This window comes from Tripterygium wilfordii, chromosome 4, assembly GCF_013401445.1.
Source record: "Tripterygium wilfordii isolate XIE 37 chromosome 4, ASM1340144v1, whole genome shotgun sequence".
Taxonomy (NCBI): Eukaryota; Viridiplantae; Streptophyta; class Magnoliopsida; order Celastrales; family Celastraceae; genus Tripterygium; species Tripterygium wilfordii.
The window spans coordinates 11,887,191-11,909,529 of NC_052235.1; the positions used below are offsets into that span (position 1 = coordinate 11,887,191).

Sequence of the window (22,339 nt, forward strand, 5' to 3'; positions counted from 1 at the left end):
GATCAGTGAGGGTTGCTTCATTGATAGGAGCATCAGGACTTTCATCAAGGTTCTGTCCACCATTTGATGAATTGGTGGTGAGGTCCATATGCGTATTTATAGTAGGAGCATTAGGGGGAGCTGGTGTCGTGGGTATAGGCTTGGTGTCTGTGCTCGACAATCGGAACTATAGAGAAGAGGTGATTGGCTGCAGCTCTAGTGTTACTGTCTTTGTCTCCCATGGTACCTGAAAATTAAGAGAGGGAAAAGAATTTTCCTAGAAAATAACATGGCGTGATATGTAAACCCGACCTGTGTTTTTGGCAAGACATCAGTACCCCATATGGGATGTGCTATAACCGAGAAAGACACATTCTAAGGATCGTGGAGACAACTTGTGAGGGACATAAGAGCCAAGATGAGGAAAGCATGAACAACCAAACACACGCAGGTGGGAGTAAGATGGTGGGGAGTTGTATAATTTGGAGTGTGGTGAAGTCTATTGAAGAAATGGAGTAGAGAGAATGTTAATAATGTAAAGGGCTGTGAGAACAGTATCGACCCAAAAGGAATTTGGAAGATGGGATGTTGTAAGGAGCGTATAGGTAATGTCGGCGATGTGCCGATGTTTGCGTTTGGCAAGCCTGTTTTGCTGTCGAGTATGAGGACAAGAGAAGCGTTGGTTGATGCCCTGAGATGCACAAAAATTTATAAAATTATGATTGACAAATTCAGTGCCATTGTCACTTTGAAGGATTTGTATAGTAGTGTTGAACTGATTTTTCACCATAGCAACAGAGTTTTGAAAACATGTGAAAGTTTCATATTTATTCTGCATAAGATATATCCATGAATAACGAGAATATTCATCAGTGAATAAGACATAGTACCGAAAACCACTGATTGAAGAAATTGGTGACATCCATACATCACTATGAATAATTGACAGTGGAAATGCTACATAGTGAGTACGAGAAGAAAAAGGGAGTTGCGTGGATTTGCTAACAACGCAATCCTTACAAAGTGAAAAAGGGAATGAAACTTTATTGCCTAACATATGCCTTAAATGATTAAGAACGGATGGGGAGGAGTGACCTAGACGACGATGCCATGTTGAAGAGTGGTGAACAACAAGTGCGGTTTGTGGAGGAGCAGTTTGTTTGGATGATGGCAAGAGGAGCGGATAAAGTCCATCTTTACATGGGCCCTAAAAGAGTAATGCACCAGTAAGTATATCATAGATACGATAAAAATGAGATGCGAAAAGAAAGAAGTCCATGTTGTCCTTGGTGAATTTAGCAACAAAAAAAAGGTTTTTCTGTAAATCAGGAATTCGAAAGACATTGTGAAGTGAGAAATGGGAATTGTCCAGGGAAAAAGGAAGAGAACCTGTATTAGAGATGTGTATGAACGTACCATTTCCTATAAAAACATTCGGATTACCTTGATAAGGAGTTTGGTCTTGGAGTGGGGTGTTGGGACCCGTCATGTGGTGGGTGGCTCCAGTGTCGGGATACCATATATTGTCAGAAGTTTGTGGATTGTGGGCAAAGTGTGCACCAGTAAAGGGAAGAGTAGATGGACCAGAGAAATGATATGGGTAGTTGGCGTGAGCATGTTGATTTGTGCCGCAGGTTGGGTACAAAGGAGTGGAACCTAAGATGCCATGTTGTGTCCATGGCGTTGATGACACTGGAGGGCGGTTATTATTCCATTGAGACCAATTGGGTTGATGTTGACATTGAGTGCCCCGGTAGTTGGTACGATATTGATTGCCATGGGATGAGCCACGGTCGTGGCCTCGATTGCTGCCATGATTTCCACGATAACTAGCGTCACGAGGACCACTAGATAAGTGATTTTGAGAACTGTGAGTATTATAGAGAGTAGTGGTTGGAGTGGCTTGAGAAGTCTGTATTGTGGGATTTTGGGATTCAAAAGCAAGGAGACGTGATCGGAGTTTAGTGAATGAAATGAGAGGAGAGTTGTTATAGAGGGTTGTTCGGAGTATGAGGTAATCAAGACCAAGGCCTTTGAGGGTAGTGATAACAAGGTCATCAGGGTCGACAGGTTTGCCAATGGCAGTAAGAGCATCAGAAAGTAATTTTGCATGTTGAAGATATTCATCTAGAGTTTTTGAGCCTTTTTGAAGATCAAAAAGTTGGGATTTGAGGTGAGCCGCACTAGCGACGGACTTTTGTGAGAAGTGGAGAGCAAGACAATCCCAATGTTCTTTGGCATGTTGACACCCGATATAAAGTGAAAGAATGAGCAAATCAAGGGTTGTGGTGATGCGACATACGACAAACTGATCTATTTCAAGCCACTCAGCATAGGCAGGATTGGGAGAACTCACGACTGGGGTGGCATTTGTAGGAGTGGAGGTGATGGTTGGAGAGGGAGCAGTGCAAGAACCGTCAACGTATTTGTATAGATCAAGGCCAATAAGGAAGGATTTCATTTGAAGTAGCCATTGTATGTAGTTCGTCTCATCAAGTTTAAGGAAATTGGAGGTGCTGGAGCCACTAGGAAGAGTGAGGGTGGAGGAGGATTGAGTGGTGGAAGCCGTAGGGAAGATTGGAAGAAAGAAGAGATAACGAGAGGACAAAAGCAGGTTTTTAGAAGACGATTCTTAGAACTGCCGATACCATGTAGAAAAGGATTCTTATTATCATTTCATGTATAACAGTACAAACTTTATAGATGTACAAGATGCTTGTCATCGTGAGTATAAAACACTAATAATTACATTCCTAATGCGAACATATATCAATTGACTCCAGAGAAAGATATATGGCTAATATCATGGAAATGAAGTAGTTTATGGAGTTGATGAGATCAACGTAGTTATGGCAATATCTCCACTGCGTGATTCTTTTTTATTGCCCAATATAACACACAAGTAAAATTTAGAGCCTGCACCAATAGTGGCTACTTTTTTTGTTGTAACAAAAACCGATAGAATACGTACCATGTGCAAAAAGTGTTATCAATAAAGTAAAAACTCTCAAGGAAGAAAGAGCACCTAGAGATGAGAGGATTTTGTTATCAATAAAGTAAAAACCAAAGTCAAGATGCTCCAAATTCCTCAACCTCGATAATCTTCCAAAACCTGCCATAATTTAAACCAAAAAAAAAAAAGGTTACAGGTGGAATACCTGAAATAATATCTACACATATTCTAATGTTGAAATATAATTAAAAACAAGGACCTTTATTCTCAATAAAACCAATTATCCCATTGTTACTTAGGTTAAGACTTCTCAATCCTTCAAAGGGAAGAAAATAAGATGCATTTGGATACCACCCAGGCTTTCCCAAATGACCATCAAGTGATAGTTCGATTATTCGCCCTGTAGAACTATTGCACTTGACCATTTCCCATAGACAACAGTCTAAAATCTCCACACCCATCATTGACGATGAGTAGACTTTCTGCATAAGTCGATGGTAAATCCAATCCATCAAGAAAATGTTTTGCCACCTAAAGCTCACCACTTTAGATGTTGTATTCATAAATCGCGCTAGCTAAGAAAAATTTACAAATGGATGTGATCATTCATGCAGGAATTTCTACATCATCTTCTGTTGGAACTAGGGTCCTGATATCACATGTACTTTACGGGACATTTGGTTCATAATTGTGTGAGGTGAGCGCGAGGTGAGTGGGGGGTGAGCATGATCATGTTTGGTATAAAATAAAGAGTAAGCATTTTAACAGTACAATTTCCATATAAGAAATTTTATTTACGCCATAAAATTTTTAAGTTTACATAACCTTTGAATTTTCTTTATTTTATACCAAACATGACTAACACACCCCGCACTCATCTCTTCCTCTTCTCACATAATTATGAACCAAATGCCCCGTCAATTTATTGTCAAACAATAACAGAGAAGAAGAAGCAGTGCAACTGTGTCAAAAACAAGGAAAAGTTTAAAAGCTTGGAACATATAACATATTGAATGATGCAATATTCAACATTTGAATTGCATTATTAGGAAGAAAAATATCCAATGTCCATATTTTTCCTTACGAGCATCAGGTTTTGTGTTCGTTTTGGCCCTAGATTGTTTGAGGATATGATGGAGGAACTAATGCGCCTCAGAAAAACTAGCACGGTAGATGAGTATTGCCTGAAATTCGAAGAACTAGTTGTGAAAATTCAGGAGTTGACACCCACTCATACATTGAGTTGCTTCTTGGGAGGGTTGAAGGAAGAGGTTCACTTGCCCGTAAAAATGTTGAGGCCCCAATCCTTGTTAGCGGCTCAGGTATTAGCTAAAATGCAGGAAGAGACACTGCAGGCAAGTAGAAGACAGTTTTGGCATCCTCAATTGGGCCTAAGTTCCTGCACTTAGTATGGGCTCAGCTCCGGCATCCTCTCAGTCTGCTCCTCTAGCTCCCCCTGTTTTCGTTTCACTTCCTTACCCAATTTATGGAATGCGAAGCACTGCAGCTTTGATAGTGTCCTCAGAGGCATCCTCCCATTCCCCTAATGAGGTGTCTAAGCCGAGTTATTCATCCAGCCCTCCTATACAACGTATTACGAACCAACAAATGCAGGAGAAACTGTTGGGAATTTGGACCGGGGGTAAACCCATATTACATGGGCCTAACATGGGTTTACTTGATATTGGATGGAAGCCCACTATCTCAAAAGCCAACGGCTCATGAGACTAGGCCCATCCAACACCTTATAAACCACACAACTTCATTCTATTCTTTAGATGTGGGACTTGTTGTGTTTGGGCTTCAACACTCTCCCTCAAACACAAGTCCCTACATCCTCAAACCCATCCCACTTGTCACATCTCTTTGTGTGCTCAGAGGTGGGAGGCCTCAATTTTTTTTTTCCGGGCCACTTTGTTGGGCCCCAAACACACACCCCCGCAACCGAGCTCCGATACCATGTTGGGAATTTGGACCGGAGGTAAACCCATATTACATGGGCCTAACATGGGTTTACTTGATATTGGATGGAAGCCCACTATCTCAAAAGCCAACGGCTCATGAGACTAGGCCTATCCAACACCTTATAAACCACACAACTTCATTCTATTCTTTAGATGTGGGACTTGTTGTGTTTGGGCTTCAACAGAAACAAAGGAATGGTTTGTGTTACAATTGTGATGCGAAGTGGTCCCACAATCACCAATGCCCCCAACCCAAAGCTTTTCTTAATTGAGACTCAGGAGGACGCATTTTCAGCCACTGAATTGGAGCAGTTTGTAGAACGATCTTCAAGCACTAAGGTTAGTGACACTCCTGTGAGTGACCTTGAGGGAACTTCTTCCCAAAATCTCAAAATTTCATTGCATGCCCTATTCGGATCTCCAGCTCCACCGCATTATGAGCGTGATTAGTCGAATTAGTAAACATCAGTTTGTGGCTCTTATTGACACGGGTTCAAGTCATAATTTTTTGGATCCCATGATTTCTTACAAAACTCAGTTGGTGCATGAACAGTATGATAAAAGGCCTATTACTATAGCAAACAAAGATATAGTTCACAGTTAGGGAAGCCATCGTGGAGTTCTATTCAACATACAGAAAGTCCACTTTAGTGTGGATTTCCTAGTCCTACCGTTGGGGGGCTACGACATGGTCTTGGGCATACATTGGCTGTGGGATTTCGAGGTAGTGCACTGGAGTTTTCGTAGTCTTACTATGGAGTTTGTTTACAAGGGAGAAAATTGCCAACTAGTGGGGTTACTAGCGACGTCTTCTACTCTAGTTTCTCAGGCTGACACGGGGGGGTTCCAAAAGCTTGAGAGACATGACATTCCTCTACAGTTGGTTGACAATACTATAATCTCCCTGGGTAGGCTTCTTGATGGAGACATTGAACAGTTGCTAGCTTTATATGAGGCCATTTTTGTTGAGCCATCTAGTATAGTCTTCCTTCAATCCATACGCACGACCACCGAATTGTGTTGCAGGAAGGTGCCACTTCGATAAATGTTAGACCTTATCGTTATCCTCATTATCAAAAGGTGGAGATAGAAAAAATAATCCAAGAATTGCTCAAAACATGAGTGATTCGCAATAGCGTGAGTCCTTTTTCTTCCCCCGTTTTGTTGGTGCGCAAGGCGAATGGCACTTGACACATTTGCATGGATTACCGGGCCTTGGATAAGGCAACCATCAAAGACCAATTTTTGATGCCTTTCATTAATGAGCTCCTTGATGAATTGAATGGGCAGCTATCTTCTCTAAACTGGACCTACGACCCAGCTATGTCAAATCCATGTGGTGGCGGAAGATATTCCTAAGATGACTTTTAGAATGCACGAGGGCCATTATGAGTTTCTTGTCATGTTATTTGGGCTGACCAATGCCCCATCAACTTTTTCAGAGCCACATGAATAAGGTGTTTAAACCTTATCTCCAACAATTTGTTCTTGTCTTTTTGATGATATCCTGGTCTACAATAAATCCAAGGAGACTCATTTGCATCACCTAGCCATGGTCTTTGAGTTGTTGTAGTGGCACAAGCTTTTGTTTAGGCTTCCAAATGTGCCTTTGGCGTCCCAGAGGTGAGTTACTATACCTTTTGTGATTGAATGTGATGTTTCGGGAAGTGGTTTAGGGGCGGTGTTACTCTAGAAAGGAAGACCTATTTCTTATTTTAATGCTACATTGAAAAACATAGCTTTAAATTTGTCCACGTATGAGAATGACCTATTTGCATTGGTGTCGGAAGGTAAAAAAATGGAGAGCATATCTGCTGGGTCACACATTCACTATTAAAACTGATCATTATAGTTTAAAGTTTCTTTTGGAGCAACAAATTAGGACTCCAACCCAGCAAAAGTGGTTGAGTAAACTGTTTGGATATGATTTTTCAATTGAATACAAACAAGGGAAGAAAAATCAAGTGGGTGATGCCTTGACGAGACAGCGGGAGGAGATTGGCCCATCTCAACCTTTAGTGTGTGCCATTACATTACATACGCTTGACCTGTTGTCTGAGATCATGCTATCTTATGAAGGTGACCCGTGGGTACAATCCCTACTTACACAACTCACTACCAAGTCAGTTCCTGATTTGAAATTTAGTATGTGGAGTGGCGCGATGATTTACAAAAATCGCTTGGGGGTGGGCAACCAGGCTGGGGTGCGCACGAAGGTGTTGGAACAAATTCATAGCTCTCCTCTTTGGGGACATTCAGGATATGATAAAAACACTTCAAAGACCTTGGAAGGATTTTTACTGGCCAGGGATGGAATTTGATATCAGGTCTTTTGTCAAGCACTACGAGGTATGTCAAACCACTAAATACCTTAACATTCAGCCTTATCGACTGCTCCAACCCCTGCCAATTCCTACCTGGATTTTGGCGGATATTAGTTTGGATTTTGTTGAAGGGCTGCCAATTTCTTTGGGTAAATCTATTCTCCTAGTTGTGGTGGATCGTCTTTCAACATATGCTCACTTCTTGGCTCTTTCTCATCCTTATATAGCGGCTTTCTTAGTCCAAACATTCTTGGATAACATTTTTCGCCTCCACGACATCCCAGAACCTATGGTGACTGACCGAGACTCTGTATTCACAAGTGCCTTCTAGATAAAAAATTTTTATTTACAGGGCACCAAGCTCAATTTCTCCACCAGCTACTATCCCCAAAGTGATGGTAAAAATGAGGTTGTGAACAAGGCCCTCGAGCAATATTTACAATGTTTTGTGGGTATTCAACCTAAGAAATGGCTTCAGTGGCTCCCTCTTGCTGAATATTGTTACAACACCACCACCCATGCTAGTTCCAAACTCACTCTCTTTGAAGTTGTCTATGGGAGACCCCTCTTTGGCTATGTGATTATATGCCAGGCACTATGTCAATTGCAGCGGTGGACAATTACCTACATTCACGTGAGGATATTATGGGAGTCCTGCGTCACAATCTCACTAGGAGTGAAAATTCCATGAAAAGGTTTGCCGACGCCAAATGCACACCTATTGTTTTTGAGGTTGGTGATATGGTTTATCTAAAGTTGCAACCATATCGGCAAATGTCTATAGTGCAGCGCCAGAATCTCAAACTTGCACCCAGGAATTATGGTCCCTTTGCCATCCTTCAGAGAATGGGCACAGTTACGTGTAGCCTGGATCCTCCTCCAGACTCCCTTGTTAACCTAGTGTTTCATGTCTCTCAATTAAAGCAACATCTAAGAAATCATTCAGTTCTCTCCGTGACCTTGCCTCCTACAAATGCCGAGGGACAAACTTACCCACTCTGGAATTAGTCTTGGGCCGACGTTTGGTTAAACAAGGGATGAGTCCTGCAGCTGAGTTATTGATAAAGTGGCATGGGCAAGATGCCTCTGAAGTTACATGGGTTCCTTATTCCAGCTTGGCAGCCCAACTCCCTTACCTTGTGGGCAAGGTCTTCTGAGGGGAAGGTATTGCCACAAGTTAGTTTAGGCAACTCTGGCTCAAGAGACGTCGTTCCTTTTTGTGTAGGTATATTTTAGCTACTGGTTATAAGCCGTGCGATGTTGTGGGAAATTCAAGGGCTGAGATATGTTTAGAAGTAATGAATGTAATCTTCTTGTTTATACTGTTTGGAGTGCCGCCTCACTCAAAGGGGCATTATCTTGGTTTGTCTCTTGTAGAAGTCAGCGTCCTGTTGCTTTTGGGATTCCTTCTCTATAATATCAGTTATTCAATTACAGCTTTTCATCCTTATTTGGTTTGTTCTTATCTGAGTGACTCTGTTACAACTGGTTGTGTAACACTTTTACGTGTTTATCTCCTACTGAACACCTCTGCTTCTATTGGACGCGTCTTCTCTGGCGAATCATGTATCTTTCTCATGACTCTCTCTTTTTGCAATCGCGCGAATCCTGATACAAATGTCCTTCATTGCTTATATAGGAGATCTAACACCTGAATTTTAAAAAATTAATGAATATTTGTCAATGAAATTTTTTTTAAAAAAAGACATATCTGAGATTCATTGGAAACTTAGGACATTATAGTCATTTGCTACTATTTAAAGTTATAAACAAGGGTTTTTTTGAAAAATGACACTCGATAGTAAACATTTTTGAAATATAACCATTCTTTTCAAAATTTTTAAATATAACCCTTTTAACGCATGAAAAGACGATGTTACCCTTGTATCGACAAAAACTCTACAAACTGAACAGTAACCGTCTCGATTTGCGTTTTACCTGTCCTTTCATCTTCTTCTTCTTCACACGCGAGCCAGTTTATATTTTTTCTCTCTCATCTTCATCTTTTTCTTTATGTCGAGACATAGCACTTCGTCGCCATTTTATTCTGGTTTTTTACCCACGAACAACGAACGCGGCTAAGGTTAGTCTCCTTTCATGGCTTCATGGTGTTGGTTTACGTTATTTTTGTTTGAATATTCGTTGATATTGCCTTATACTCCATGAGTTTCTGAATTATGGGTTTGGTGTTACACTTCGTTTATATATCTGAGATTTTTAGAAGATGTTAGTGAAACAGTCTTGCATGTAACATATATGTTATAGGGTGTTGGGGGTTTCATTGGTTACGATGTCATAGGCATGCATGTTGGTTGTTCTCAGTTTTCCAGTACATGTAGATATTCATGAAAATGTATGGTCATCGATACTGGATTCAGGGTAGGAAGGTGTTGTACTATTCATGAAAGTTTGTACCATTTTCGTTGATAACTGTATTACTTTTACGTTGATAACTGGTTCTATTTAGGTTGATATCTAATGGTTTTTTTTGTTGATAAATGAATTAATTTTAGGTTGATATATGCATATAGATTTAGTTGATAACTGTATTGGTTTTGTGTTTATGGTTGATAAACTTATTTTAAACTTTTCATTTATATGTACAATTGACATAAAATGGCTTGCAAGATTCTGATGAATGAAAGATTTGGTGCAAAGGTTCTATCATTTTCAAAGGTATATGAAACCATAAGCGACATCAAAAGTAAGTTGAACGACAATCAACTTACTTTGTTTAGGGAATCTTGTTTTGGATCGTTCCTACCACTCAAAAACATGAAATGGGCTCCTCAGATTGTACATCAACTCCTCCTTGGACAAATACAATCAAAAGAGGATGAAAAAAAGGAGGTTGGTGTTTTTTATTGGTGGAAAAGAAGCTATTTTTTCAATAAGGGAATTTAACCTCATAACAGGACTGAGGTGTCACTCCCTACTCGACATCTCATTATTGTTGCAAGAGATGGAGAAAGCTGGCCAACCTAGGGTGGGTTTGCAAGAGAAGTTTTTCAAAGGAAGTTATCATATATTATGCCAAGAGTTACAAAAGACTTTTATACAGTGCCAAGATCCAGAAGATGTCTTTAAGTTGGCATTTGTCTACTTTGTTGAGTCTATGCTCTTAGGCAGAGATGTGAAACTATTGATTGATGTTGATTTATTGAAACTGATTGATTATTTGGATATGTTCAACAAGATCCATGGGGTACTTTGTCCTTCAAGAAGACAATACAATCCCTGACTAATTATCTTGTTGGAAGATCCGAGAAATTTAAAGAGAAGAAGAACGATTATGAGTGGTACAATCTCCTAGGTTTCCCTTGGGCTTTCCAACTGTGGGTTTATGAGGTTAGTCCCAGTATTGCAGAAAATTTTACAAATTGTGTTGATGTAAATTTGTTGCCTAGAATGTTGAAGTGGTCATCAACTAAGGCACCAAAGTCAAAGACTGTCAATGATATACTGGAACTAGAGGAGGTAATTATATCTTTTCTGTTTATAATGAGAATGTTTACGTTGATACTTGATAATGTAGATGTTTTAGTTGTTAATGAGAATGTTTACGTTGGTATTGTATACGTACCATGTTTACAATGATAATATAATGTATTTTAGTTGATGAGTGTATTATTAGGTTGATAATAATTTAAAATATTTTTTTTTTAATTTATATGATTTTTTCATCTCCAGGTTATAGTCATTGAAATGGTGAACACACATTCAAAATGTGACCAGGAGTACACAGCTAATTGTGATGGGAATGTTGGAATCATAGTAAAGAAGGCAAAGAAAGCTAAGCAATCCATGCATAACCCCGAAGTTGAATCTAATGTCAGTTCAGCTAAAAACTTGGATGATACAGTTGAGATGGGATTGCTTGTGAGTACCTTGATCCGGGGATTGGTCAAGGATACTCTTTTCTGAATTTGAAAATAAAATTGTAGGGAAGATAAATGATATTCCCGTGAGGCTCAGTTCTATTGAGCAGGAAATTGTGGGCCTAAAATCGACTCAAAAGTTTGAGAAAAAAGTTGAGAGGAAGGTTGAGAAAAAAGAAGAAGAAAAGAAAAGTGTAGAGGAGAAAATTGAGAAAAAGGAAGAAAGGGGGGGGGGGATTAAGAGGAAGATTGTGAAGATGAGGGCGAAAAAGAAGGGGAAGCAGGTAAAGAAAGATACTCTTAGAAGGAGCACCTGTTTAATGCCGAAGGCAGATAAAGAAAGAGCAGAGTTAGAAGACTTAGAGAAGAAGAAAAAATTGGGGTTGGACATGCTCATTTCCAGGAGAAGGAGGGCTTCACTGAAGAAGAAGAAGCCATAAATAAATGATGATAAAGAGAGAGTTGAGCAGGGGGGAATTGGGCTCCAGGAAAAGGGAGATATAACCATCATCAAGGGGGAAGAGACATTGGCAGATGACAAATCCAATGAAGATTTGGATAAGGTCATTATCAAGATTGTTGAGAAGATAGATCACTTGCCAAATGAATCTACCGATGATGATGATGATGTAAATCGATTTTACATTTCTCCCCATGTTGATGATAAGGATGATAACCCTGAAGAAGATAAGATAGTTGTTGAGCAAGGTGGAGAAAAGGTGGAGTCAGATGAGAAGGTTGATGATGATGATAGTCAGGTTGATAATCCTTCTGTAGTCGATGAGAAGGTATACAATGATGATATTAAGGTTGATGAGAAGGTTGATAATGACGAGGGTAAAGTTTAGAACATTGAGCTTAAGGTTGATAACCTTACGGGTATGGTTGTCAATAAGGTTGAAACTACAACAGTTAAGGTTGAGACCAATGAGATTATGGTTGGTATAACTAATGTCAAGGTTGATCAACCTAATGAACTGGTTGATTTGAATGGGGATAAGGTTGATGTCTCAATTGAAGAAACTGAGAAGGAAGACATGATTGATGGGATTACTTATATTGCTAATGAGGAGGATGATACTGATTATGATAAATTACATTTGTTGGCAAAGCTGGCAATGGAAGGTCAACAGTATCATAGCAAAAGAGTCAAGAAGAGGGGTCTTTACCAAGTGTCACCAAATACAGACCCTTCCAGGAAGAAGAGAAAGCTCCAACCATAATTCAATCTAATTTCAGAGTACCCCAAAGAATGGGAAGTTGAAATGGATGAATTTTATAAGAATACCATCAAGCAGGATAAGATAATTGATTTAAACGTCATTGAATGCAAAAATGGATTGGTTTGATACAATAATGGATCAAAGCAAGTGGCTATTAGATACGGTACGTACTTATAACTCTTAATTTTTACATTAGTTATTCTGTTAATGATATAGATATTTATACATTAGTTATTATGTTAATGATATAAATATTTTATACAGCATATTGAGGTTGCAATGGATTTCATTCGTAAAAGAATGTCTAAGAATACCGATATTTTTTGACAAAAATGTGCGATTATGGATACACCTTTCCATGTAAGTATTTATATTATCGTTGATTTTATCAATGTTTAGGTTGATATCTATATTATACTTTTTGTTTATAAGATACATTATTTCGTTTATAACATAAATATTTTTTCGTTGACAATTTCAATATAATTTTTTTTCAGACATATCTCAACATGCATTACAAATTGCACGAAGAGAACACTGAGCCTTCACATTGGGATGGTGATAATCTTCTGCTACATTTTGTTGATGTATCTAGGGCAAATATGGTCGCCTGATCCAATTTTGAGAAGGTGTATTTCCCAATTAATATAACTTCTGATCACTGGGCTACTGGTGTGATAGAACTTCAAAAAGAAGAGGATCATTTGCTATGATTCACTTCTCAAACACACCAGACAGGAGAAATTTAATAATGAAATGAAATCTATTTCAACATTGATCCCTAAGATGCTGAAGCGTGCCAAAGTCATTGATGATGAATCTTCATGGACCATAGAGCGTGAACCTGAAGTACCTCAACAAGTAAGTATGTTTCTCATCGATAATTGACCTAATTTCGCTGCCTCTTTCTTTTCAATTCCGACTGTGACATGTTCTGTATAAAACTCATAGAGATTCTCTCAGCTGATAAGGACGTGACCATTTTGAAAGCTCAGGACATGGGATTTATTTGGAAAAAATTTACTGTCGAGACATGGAAAATAGGGATGATGGGAATGTAATTACGATTTCATGAACATATTAACTGTATTTAATTTATACAACTCTAATTATTTCATTTATATATATGATATTTTATATTTACCAATGAAAACAGTTAGAGTAACAAACGTTACAAATAATAGTTAGCAACGAAAAATTATGGACCCTAACATATAACTACCAACGAAAACAGTTAAAGTAATAAACGTTACAAATAATAGTTACCAACGAAAAATTATGGACCCTAACATATAAACTACAAACGAAAACAGTTACAGTAATAAACGTTACAAATAATAGTTATCAACGAAACATTAGAGACCCTAACAAATAACTACCAACGAACAAGTTCAACCATAATTCTCATGGTGCTGACACGCTAGGGTGTAAACAAATGGGTTCACTATAAGTTTGACGGTTGTGACCATCCTGTTTGTAGTGACTGCATTTTCTTTTTTGTATTTGCTCACCAGATGATGGAATTCGACGTTTCCTTAGTCTTCCACTTTTTCTCTTGGTTTCTGGTGGTAACACAACCCTCACTTCCTCAGTCAGCACATTAGTGTCTGTGTTCAAAACAGAGTTAATTGGTTCTGTGTATGTTAGTAGAAGCATATCAGTACGATAATAAGGCGAACACAATGAAATTATTGGTAATTTTCTAACTCTACATGCTGTAAAAGCGTGGACGCAAGGTATCTAGTCAATATCAAAAACTCTGCAAGAGCAAGTCTTGCTGGCCAAATCCACTTGTCCTCCAACATCGCCGTCTTTAACAAGAAAAGTATTTATACTAATAGGCTCCACAGTCATGACTCTAGCCCTGCCAATTTAACTAAAACTTTAATTATCAACGATAAAATTATAGTAGTAAACGAAAAAACTTAAGTAGTATACGAAAATGATAATTATCAACGAGAAAGTTATTCTACCAAAATAACAAAATTCTAAACGAAATTAATAAATCATCAACACAAAGTCTCAACGTTATCAACGAGAAAGTTTGTCAACCAAAATAACAGAACTCTAAACGAAATACATAAATAATCAACCAAAATTCTCAACGTTATCAACGAGAAATTTTATCTACCAAAATAACAAAATTCTAAATGAAATACATAAATCATCAACCAAAATTCTCAACGTTATCAAAGAGAAATAAATTACGTTACATACCCATTCCTTCTTTCTTCTGAAACTTTATCATAATAGTCAGTCAGTTTGCCTTTCATTTCAAGAGCTATTGATCGTCTCTCATGAAACCATCGCTATAATAAAGATTACAGATGATCCATCAACTTTGTAATAGATAAGTTTGGAGCATCCCTCAATATTCCATTTACGCATTCAGCAATATTGGTTGTCATGATGTTATACCGGTGTCCAAGAAAATACGCCCTAGACCATTTCTCAAAACCAGCTTCACTCAAATACTTGAAAACATTACTTGCATTGAATCTCCGTATTTGATTCATAATATGGTGAAACTCCACCTTATCATATGCCTTTGCTGCCTCGTAGAATACAGGGATGACAGAATCACTAAATTTTTTGGACTTCAAATTATGACCAAGGTGATACATGCAAACACCATGTATGGCCTCTAGAAAAATTCTCTGGATACTTTTTTCAATACTTGCATTCCTGTCCGAGATAAAAACATGTTATGCATGCTTCCAATAGCTCCATTCAATTTTTCAAAGAAACATGTGCACGCATCATCATTTTCTGCATCACCTACTCCAAAAGCCAAAGGATAAACCTGGTTGTTTCCATCCAAACATGTGGCAACAAATAATGTTCCAAGATATTTACCTTTCAAATGAGTTTCATCAACACAAATTACAGGTCTTATACAAGTACAAAAACCTCTTAATGATGGACCAATGGCCATGAAACAGTATTTGAAGCGATTGATAGAATCCGACTCAATATGTGTTATTGTTCCTGGATTTTTTGATTCCAATTGTGCAAAAAATGAGGGAAGTTCAGCAAAAGCTTGTTTCGACGCATCATGCAATGAATGTAGGGCACTTTCTCTAGCCCTCCAAGCTTTCCCATAAGTGATTGAAACTCCATGCACTCTCTCAAAATCCTTCACAATGTCATTTGGTCTATAAATGCAACTAACCCCCTCGTATTTAGATTTAATGCATTCCCCCACAACCCAACCTGTTGCTTGTCGAGCTTCATTAAATTCAAAACAAGACGAAGGCAAATGTTTGTCACGATATACCTTTATCACGAAAAAAACAAGTTTCCTCAGCTCTTGTTGCTCGAAGTCACCACTTGCATTCACTACTTTGCATCTAACAACAAAAAGAGTTTTTGTCGATTTTGCCACTTTGAATTCGAAGTGCAAATGAAGCACATACATGCAAAGCTTTTTAAACAAGCTCTTTTTGTCTGGAAATATTTCTCCGACTTTCAAAATAGCATATGAATCATCATGTACAACAGGTGAGATCATATTACCATAGCTTTGTGACGTACCAATTGAATTAGAACCGGCAATTTCAGAATTACCCTCAGAAGAGAAATTTTCCTGGGCAGTTGTATGATCATTGCCGTTAACTTCTGATATATTTATCTCAGGTTCGTTACGAACATCAATGTTGCTATTGAATCCAACTATGTCGGGTTCATCAAACAATTTTGTATCCGAAATATCAAATCGATCATCATTTAACTCAAAATTTACCTCAGTATCATCATCATACACCTCTCTATTAGTGTTTGAAATGCATAGAGATGTCCCAGGTATGCTCCTGTCGCTATTGCATCGTACAAAAAAATGAACGTCCCTGTCACCTTCAATCTCAACAGGTTCAGTTGGACCATGGACATTGAAAATATACTTCAATTGGATGTTATGTGTCCGACGATCGATATTGGTCAATTTGTACACCATATCCAATAATTGGTCATATGAAATGTCATTTGGAATGATCATGCCCTTACTCTTCCCACCTTTATATGCTTAACTGAGACCAACCTTTTTCCAAGACCCACAATAGCAAACCAATATGCTAACATCTTCTATTTCTGACACACAAAATAAGTGAGTATTCAACAAAAAAATTAGACAATTTAAAACGAAAAGTAACTGGGTTATCAACCAAAACTTGCATGTAAAAAATTATAAACCAAAAAAATGCAATTTGTCAACGAAATATGCACAAATTTATCAACAAAATACTTGTACTGGTATGATTTAAGAAAAGTAAAATAGTTATGAACTAAAAAAGCTGCCTGATATAAACGAAAATACACACGTTTATCAATGAAAATACACACGTTTATCAACGAAATATTTTTACTGGTAGATTTAGGACAAATATAGTGTTTTCAACACCAAGTGTACTACACTAACGGAACCTAATACCGAAACTATAAACCAAACAACGAACTAATATGATAACCATAAAGTTGCTATTCTTCATCGAGATTGGTTGCCTTTTGAACAGTTTCTATGACATCCTCTGCCATATCTGCATTAGGCTCATCATCATTTGAATATTTGTGGGTAACAAAGATGTTTATACATTCGTATCCATTAACTGCTGCAATCATATCTCTTACATCGCAATTGTTCTTCAATATTCAAAGTCCATGTTCTAGATCTTTGATACCTGGTAACTGGTAGTAGCACTCATCATATGTTTCATACCCTAAACCCTCAAGACACAATTCAATGTTCAACATGGACATCGAAGAAGGGTCACACTTCAATTCGTCTATGAATCCTCCAATGTACTTCACATGAGGGGATATTCCTGGAAAGAATTGAATAATCCCAAAAATGGTGAATTATAAGTGTAAACTTTCTGCCATTTACGACTGGTCTAACCATCCTATTCATTATGTCTTCAACCTTACATTTTTTGACTGGTCGAACCATCTTTTGCGCTATGCATCTAGCCATGGTTAAAGTCTTTGGTTGAGAAACCTCCTTCATTGAAATCGTGATATTTTCAACCCTATAAATGTTTTATCAACGAAAAAATTATAATACCTCGACTTGGAAATATCTAAGATTGACTAAATTTAATATATATATATATATATATAATAAATAAATAAAAATTGTAAAAGAAATGGTTAGTTCAAGCATAAGGGTAAAACTTTAATTCTAGAAATTTAGAGGACACATTAGTCATTTACAAAAAAAAAATGGGGGGAGAGAATCGCCTCCCCCCCCCCCCACCTTATCTTTTTCTTTTTTCTTTTCTTCTTCCTTCTTCTTTCTTTTTTGGTTGCTCTCACTCCTTTCCACCCTCCACAAACCAGCAGTTGCCACCTCCCACTAGCCACTTTTCTGGCCAGTTCTGGTCGCCGGCCAGCCACCATTTCCGGCCAACATTCATTCAAGCCTTTAGTTCACCCTTTTGGCTCAAAATCAAGGTATTTAAGTCAAACTTTTTCTACTCTCATTAGTTGTTGGAAATTAGGTTTTGACACATCAAAATCTTGTTATTTAGGTGAAATTGAAGGAGTCTACACTTGGGTAAGATCTCTACAACCTTGTATTTGAATTTTGGGGTTAGATTTGGGGAAGATTAATCTTAAGGTTTTCTGGGTTTTGTGGATTTGGGGGAAAATCGTTAAATTAGATGAAATTAATAATTTAATAGGTTGATTTAGACTTGTTTATGATTGCATTTCTAGATTCTATTGTTGATTGGAGTAGCAAACTTGAGTAGGCGAAGTTCAAGAACTTGGAAAGTTTTGGGTAAGAGAAGGTAATGGTTTCTTGATTTATTGGGTTAATTTGTGTTAGATATGTGAAATTAAAGTTGTTTATATATTGATTGGAGGATGGACTTACTGAATAATAGGCTGATTGAGGCCAGAGAATTCGAGATTGAGTATTGGTTTACATAGCTAATTTTTGGGAGTGCGAGGTAGGGAAATTCCACCCTTCGTTATTCTTTTGAATATGTCCTCCTATTAAGAACAGTTATCTTTCTCATTGTTAATTATGATTCGTTCTCCCCTTAATTGCACATAAGGGAGAGCCACCCCACTTTGTGATTTCTTCGTTGTATGATTTGAGTTATATTGCATACCCAACTTGTTCAATCTTCCATTGAGCATGAATTATTCTTGGACATGCATCATGTAGTATATATATATATATATATATATATAGGTTGTATGTATATCCTATTGCATCGCCATGTTGGACATGCATTGTAGTTGCATAGTAGATGTCGAGTATGTACCTGTATGTCTCCTAGTTGTGATTGACGTGAAATGTGGAATGTCGTTGGGCCATTCAGGGTTCCTATGAGTATGGGGATGCCGGTGGGCCGAGTCAGGATTCCATATGTGCTCGAAGCACCATGCGATGATGTCGTTGGCTATTCAGGGTCCCGATATGTATAGGGATGATGGTGGGCCAAGTTAGGATCTCGTATGGTGTGGTTATTTACTTGTGTTTGGTGTACATGATGTTAGCTATCATATTGTTGCATTTGTGCCTTTCTTTAATAGTTCAGTCTTATGTTATTCACTTACTCTTTATTATCCCTACTGGGCCTTTCGCTCACCATTTCCTTTCTCCTATTCCCTCCTCGCAAGTGAGTGTAGTTCCGGTACCAGGGTCATGGATCAGGAGGAGGGTGTGTGACATGGATGGACCCCTGGAGAGTGATAGCACTAGATGGTTCTAAACTTTGATTATGTTATTATTATTTTGTCATACCTATTTTCTTAGTTGAGACACATTGTGTGATATCCCTATTTGATGGTGGGATGGACGGTTGGGAGGGTGCTCTGTGTGATCGGGACTTCCGAACCGGGTTTGTGGACTTTGTGTCCTGACGATTTCTTATGTTTGTAGGATTGCCACTTGTGTTGGTGGTTGATTATACATGTGCGTGGAGAAATTATGTGTGATTGTTAGGTGGCTTGAGGCCCTGCTTAGATTTGAAAATTGATTGATGATATGATTTGTTAGGTGGCCCGAGGTCCTGCTTAGACTTGAGAATTTAACTGTGATATGAATTGTTAGATGGTCGGAGGCCTTGCTTAGGTTGCGAATATATTTGTGATATTGCTGCGTGTTTACTCCAGGTTGGCATCTTCCATATTATGTGGAGGTGCTGTCGAAATTTTCGGTGGTGTGATGATTGAATTAATTATGGTTCATTTAGACGGTACCAAAAGTAACGCAGCTTCGGTGAGGTAGGAGACAAAGGGTTGGACACTTAGCAGCGACGGTGAGCACTTCTATGTTCAACGGGAACGAAGACAGAGCTTGCGTTGCCGACTTTAGGTTTGTTTGCGTCGTGGGCGACGTCGCTATGGCAGCTTACGGAGCTTAGACGTCGCGACACTTCAACCTTGAAGATTTGAGCTTGGGCATATGGATTTCACTAGATCCGTGACAAATTTTGAATGAAAGAGGTATAGATGGGGCGGTTGTACTGAGTTTGAAGGAGAGAGAGTGGTTTCTTATATAGAGGGGAGTGGTTTTAAGAGAGAAACCATTTTTAGGGTTTCAAGTGAGAGGAAAGTGAATGAAAAGGCGTGGAAGGGTATCTATGTCTTTTCCTTTACTGAAAAGGTCATATTTAAGTGTTTCTAAAAGAAGGGTTAGATTTAAAAAATATTTATTACCAGGGGTCATTTTTCAAAAAAACCCTATAAACAAAAGATAAATAAACAAAATGGCTTCTCATGGAAGCCACATCGAGAAGCATCTGGAGAGAGGAAGTGGGAAAAGAAATATATAAGAGACAAGGATGATAGGAGAAGGACTGTAAATGGTTACTAAATCAATTTTTCTTATTGCCTCTACCTCTCTTACGAAAGCATCTGTGTTGAAGAGGGGAAATCGCTGAGCACTTCTTTGGAGCTTAACGGGATGGAGAAGAACTAGAGAGTAATACCTGAAGCTTCAAGCTGGAGTAAAAATCAAAGAAGGTAATTTAAGAATTCTAGTTTATGAGATTAACGTGTATGGATATGTTGTGTGGGATTAAAGTAAATTGAGAACTCTGTTTAGTTTGTGATCTTATAAAATTATTTAAGGACAAGTAGAAACAATGTTTAGAAGTGTTCAATTTATGATAACTTTTGAATTTCTCGCAAATTCAGGAACGTATTTGAAGGGGGAAGTGCCTGTGGGATTACTTCATGGTGGATACGGGTTAAAGATTTAACTTGTGATTTTGTGGCCTGTTAGGTAAGATTTGGATTGTGTTTAATAACTTGTTGATATTTAAGTGGGGATTTGACTTGGAATTGGTGTAGTGATGTCAATGTGCACAGTTGAGAACCGACTTGAAATTACAGGTTTCTTGAATTAATTTAATTAATGCTTAACATATAACTGGGGGTATGGATGTGGACTAGTAGATATGGAAGTGTTTGCTTTTCTTGAACTGACAGGGTATTTATAAATTGGGGTTATGAGATCAAGCGCCGCTATGCTGCTGAATTTTTGTACATTATGTTGATTATAATTTGGGCATTAGGTAAGTATTTAATGATGTGTTGTATATTTTAGGTGGTGAATAGCTATCACGGAAATTATACGAAAACCCAAGGAAGCGGGGTGCGTGCTAACAGTAGCTCAGGTGAGTGGATAGGAAACTTTCCTGGTACACAAGATCCACGCTCACCTATGACTTGACATTACTCTCAGTCATTGTGATATGTTAACCTGTTTGCTAATTCTTTGCCGTAAAAGATTCTATCATGGTTCATTGAACCTCGGTTTACTCTTCGATTCGACTATTGTTCTGAGACGAGATTTGTGACTATCCTCTTTATGCATGATTGTCCTTGGAAATCAAATCTTACTGAGGCCTTGCTTGTTCAACGTTTCTTTGAGGAACCTGTTTTACTCGGTTTGAGAAGTATTATTGATTGATGATTCTCGGATCTCGGGAGTGGCTGTCTAACAGGATACTGCTTGCTAATGACAATAATCATTAGCCTTGGTGCACCAAGTATCTTACGCCACTTCGTGTGCTGCCTGTTACGGCACTTTGTGTGCTGCCTGTTGATTTTGTTTAGACTCTTCCCGCCTGACTACTTGAGATTTGTAGCTCTCTTTCTTTACATGACTTGGTTACCTTGTGATTTGAATAGTGTTCCTTATCTACTATTTTAACTCGCTACATAACCCCGTTGTATCGCTTAAGTTTCTATTCATTCACTGAGTCTTGTGACTCACGCTTTATATGTTGACATTTCTTTTCAGATAGAGAGGATCCGGCAGATCCTGGGCCTTCCTCAGCTACGTTGAGGTTCTGTTCTTTTTTTGTAAATCTGCCAACTGTTTGGGTGGGTAATATCTATCTTGTACAGTCTAGTTATAACTAAACTCTGTATAGAGTAGCTCCATTTGAACACAGTTAGGATCCTGGTATGTACAAGTGACACTTTGTGATGTAAATTTGGAGTTATTAACAGTATATACCTATGCACTTCTGTTCAATTTGAATAGATGGTTATATGTGATCGTATGATATTTTACCTATTTTTATACCTCACTTTTATGCTCACTTTTGCCCCTTTAATTGAATTGAACATGAATATTACATTAATATTCATGATTATTGATTTTCAGGGTTATGAGACAAAAGTGATGAAGGAATGTTAATATTAATTTGTGGGCCCGGTTGGAGTCAATGAAAGGCGTTGCACGTGATGGTAAAAGATGGCCTTGCTCTTGTGATAGGATTACTCGGTGAAATCATTGCCCTAGTGTTCTTCTCTTATTGGATACAAAATCTGAATTTTATTTCTTTGTCTTTATTTTATTTACATCAATCATTCTTCCTTTTTTCCCAAAAAATCTCAATCATTCATCAAGTTAGGTACATTAATTAGATTAACTAGTCTCCGTGGGATCGACCTCGTACTTGCATACATTGTATTATTCGTAGACTCTTGTGCACTTGCGAGAATTATTACATCAATATGCTTTGAGGCTTGCTTGGCCTTAGTGAACCCTTGGGTT

General features: G+C 38.1%; 2 protein-coding genes and 2 long non-coding RNA genes across 4 annotated transcripts; 2 read left to right on the forward strand and 2 right to left on the reverse strand.

Moving 5' to 3' along the window:
- Positions 1-14,061: 14,061 nt before the first annotated feature.
- On the reverse strand, positions 14,062-14,945 carry LOC119996959. Its single transcript, XM_038843738.1, has 3 exons — positions 14,706-14,945; positions 14,539-14,630; positions 14,062-14,185 (listed from the first exon to the last, which is right to left on the reverse strand). The coding sequence occupies exons 1-3, from the start codon at positions 14,943-14,945 to the stop codon at positions 14,062-14,064; spliced, it is 456 nt and encodes a 151-aa protein (XP_038699666.1).
- Positions 14,946-14,965: 20 nt separating this feature from the next.
- LOC119996960 lies at positions 14,966-16,273 on the reverse strand. Its single transcript, XM_038843739.1, has one exon. It carries the CDS (start codon positions 16,271-16,273, stop codon positions 14,966-14,968), a length of 1,308 nt encoding a protein of 435 aa, XP_038699667.1.
- A 1,302-nt stretch (positions 16,274-17,575) lies between these two features.
- On the forward strand, positions 17,576-22,061 carry LOC119997930. The gene is made up of 4 exons (XR_005468091.1): positions 17,576-17,766; positions 17,844-17,869; positions 18,031-18,104; positions 21,947-22,061. It is a non-coding gene; the product is annotated as an uncharacterized LOC119997930 (long non-coding RNA).
- Positions 19,575-21,075, forward strand: LOC119997931. Its single transcript, XR_005468092.1, has 3 exons — positions 19,575-20,292; positions 20,467-20,554; positions 20,879-21,075. It is a non-coding gene; the product is annotated as an uncharacterized LOC119997931 (long non-coding RNA).
- Positions 22,062-22,339: the final 278 nt, after the last annotated feature.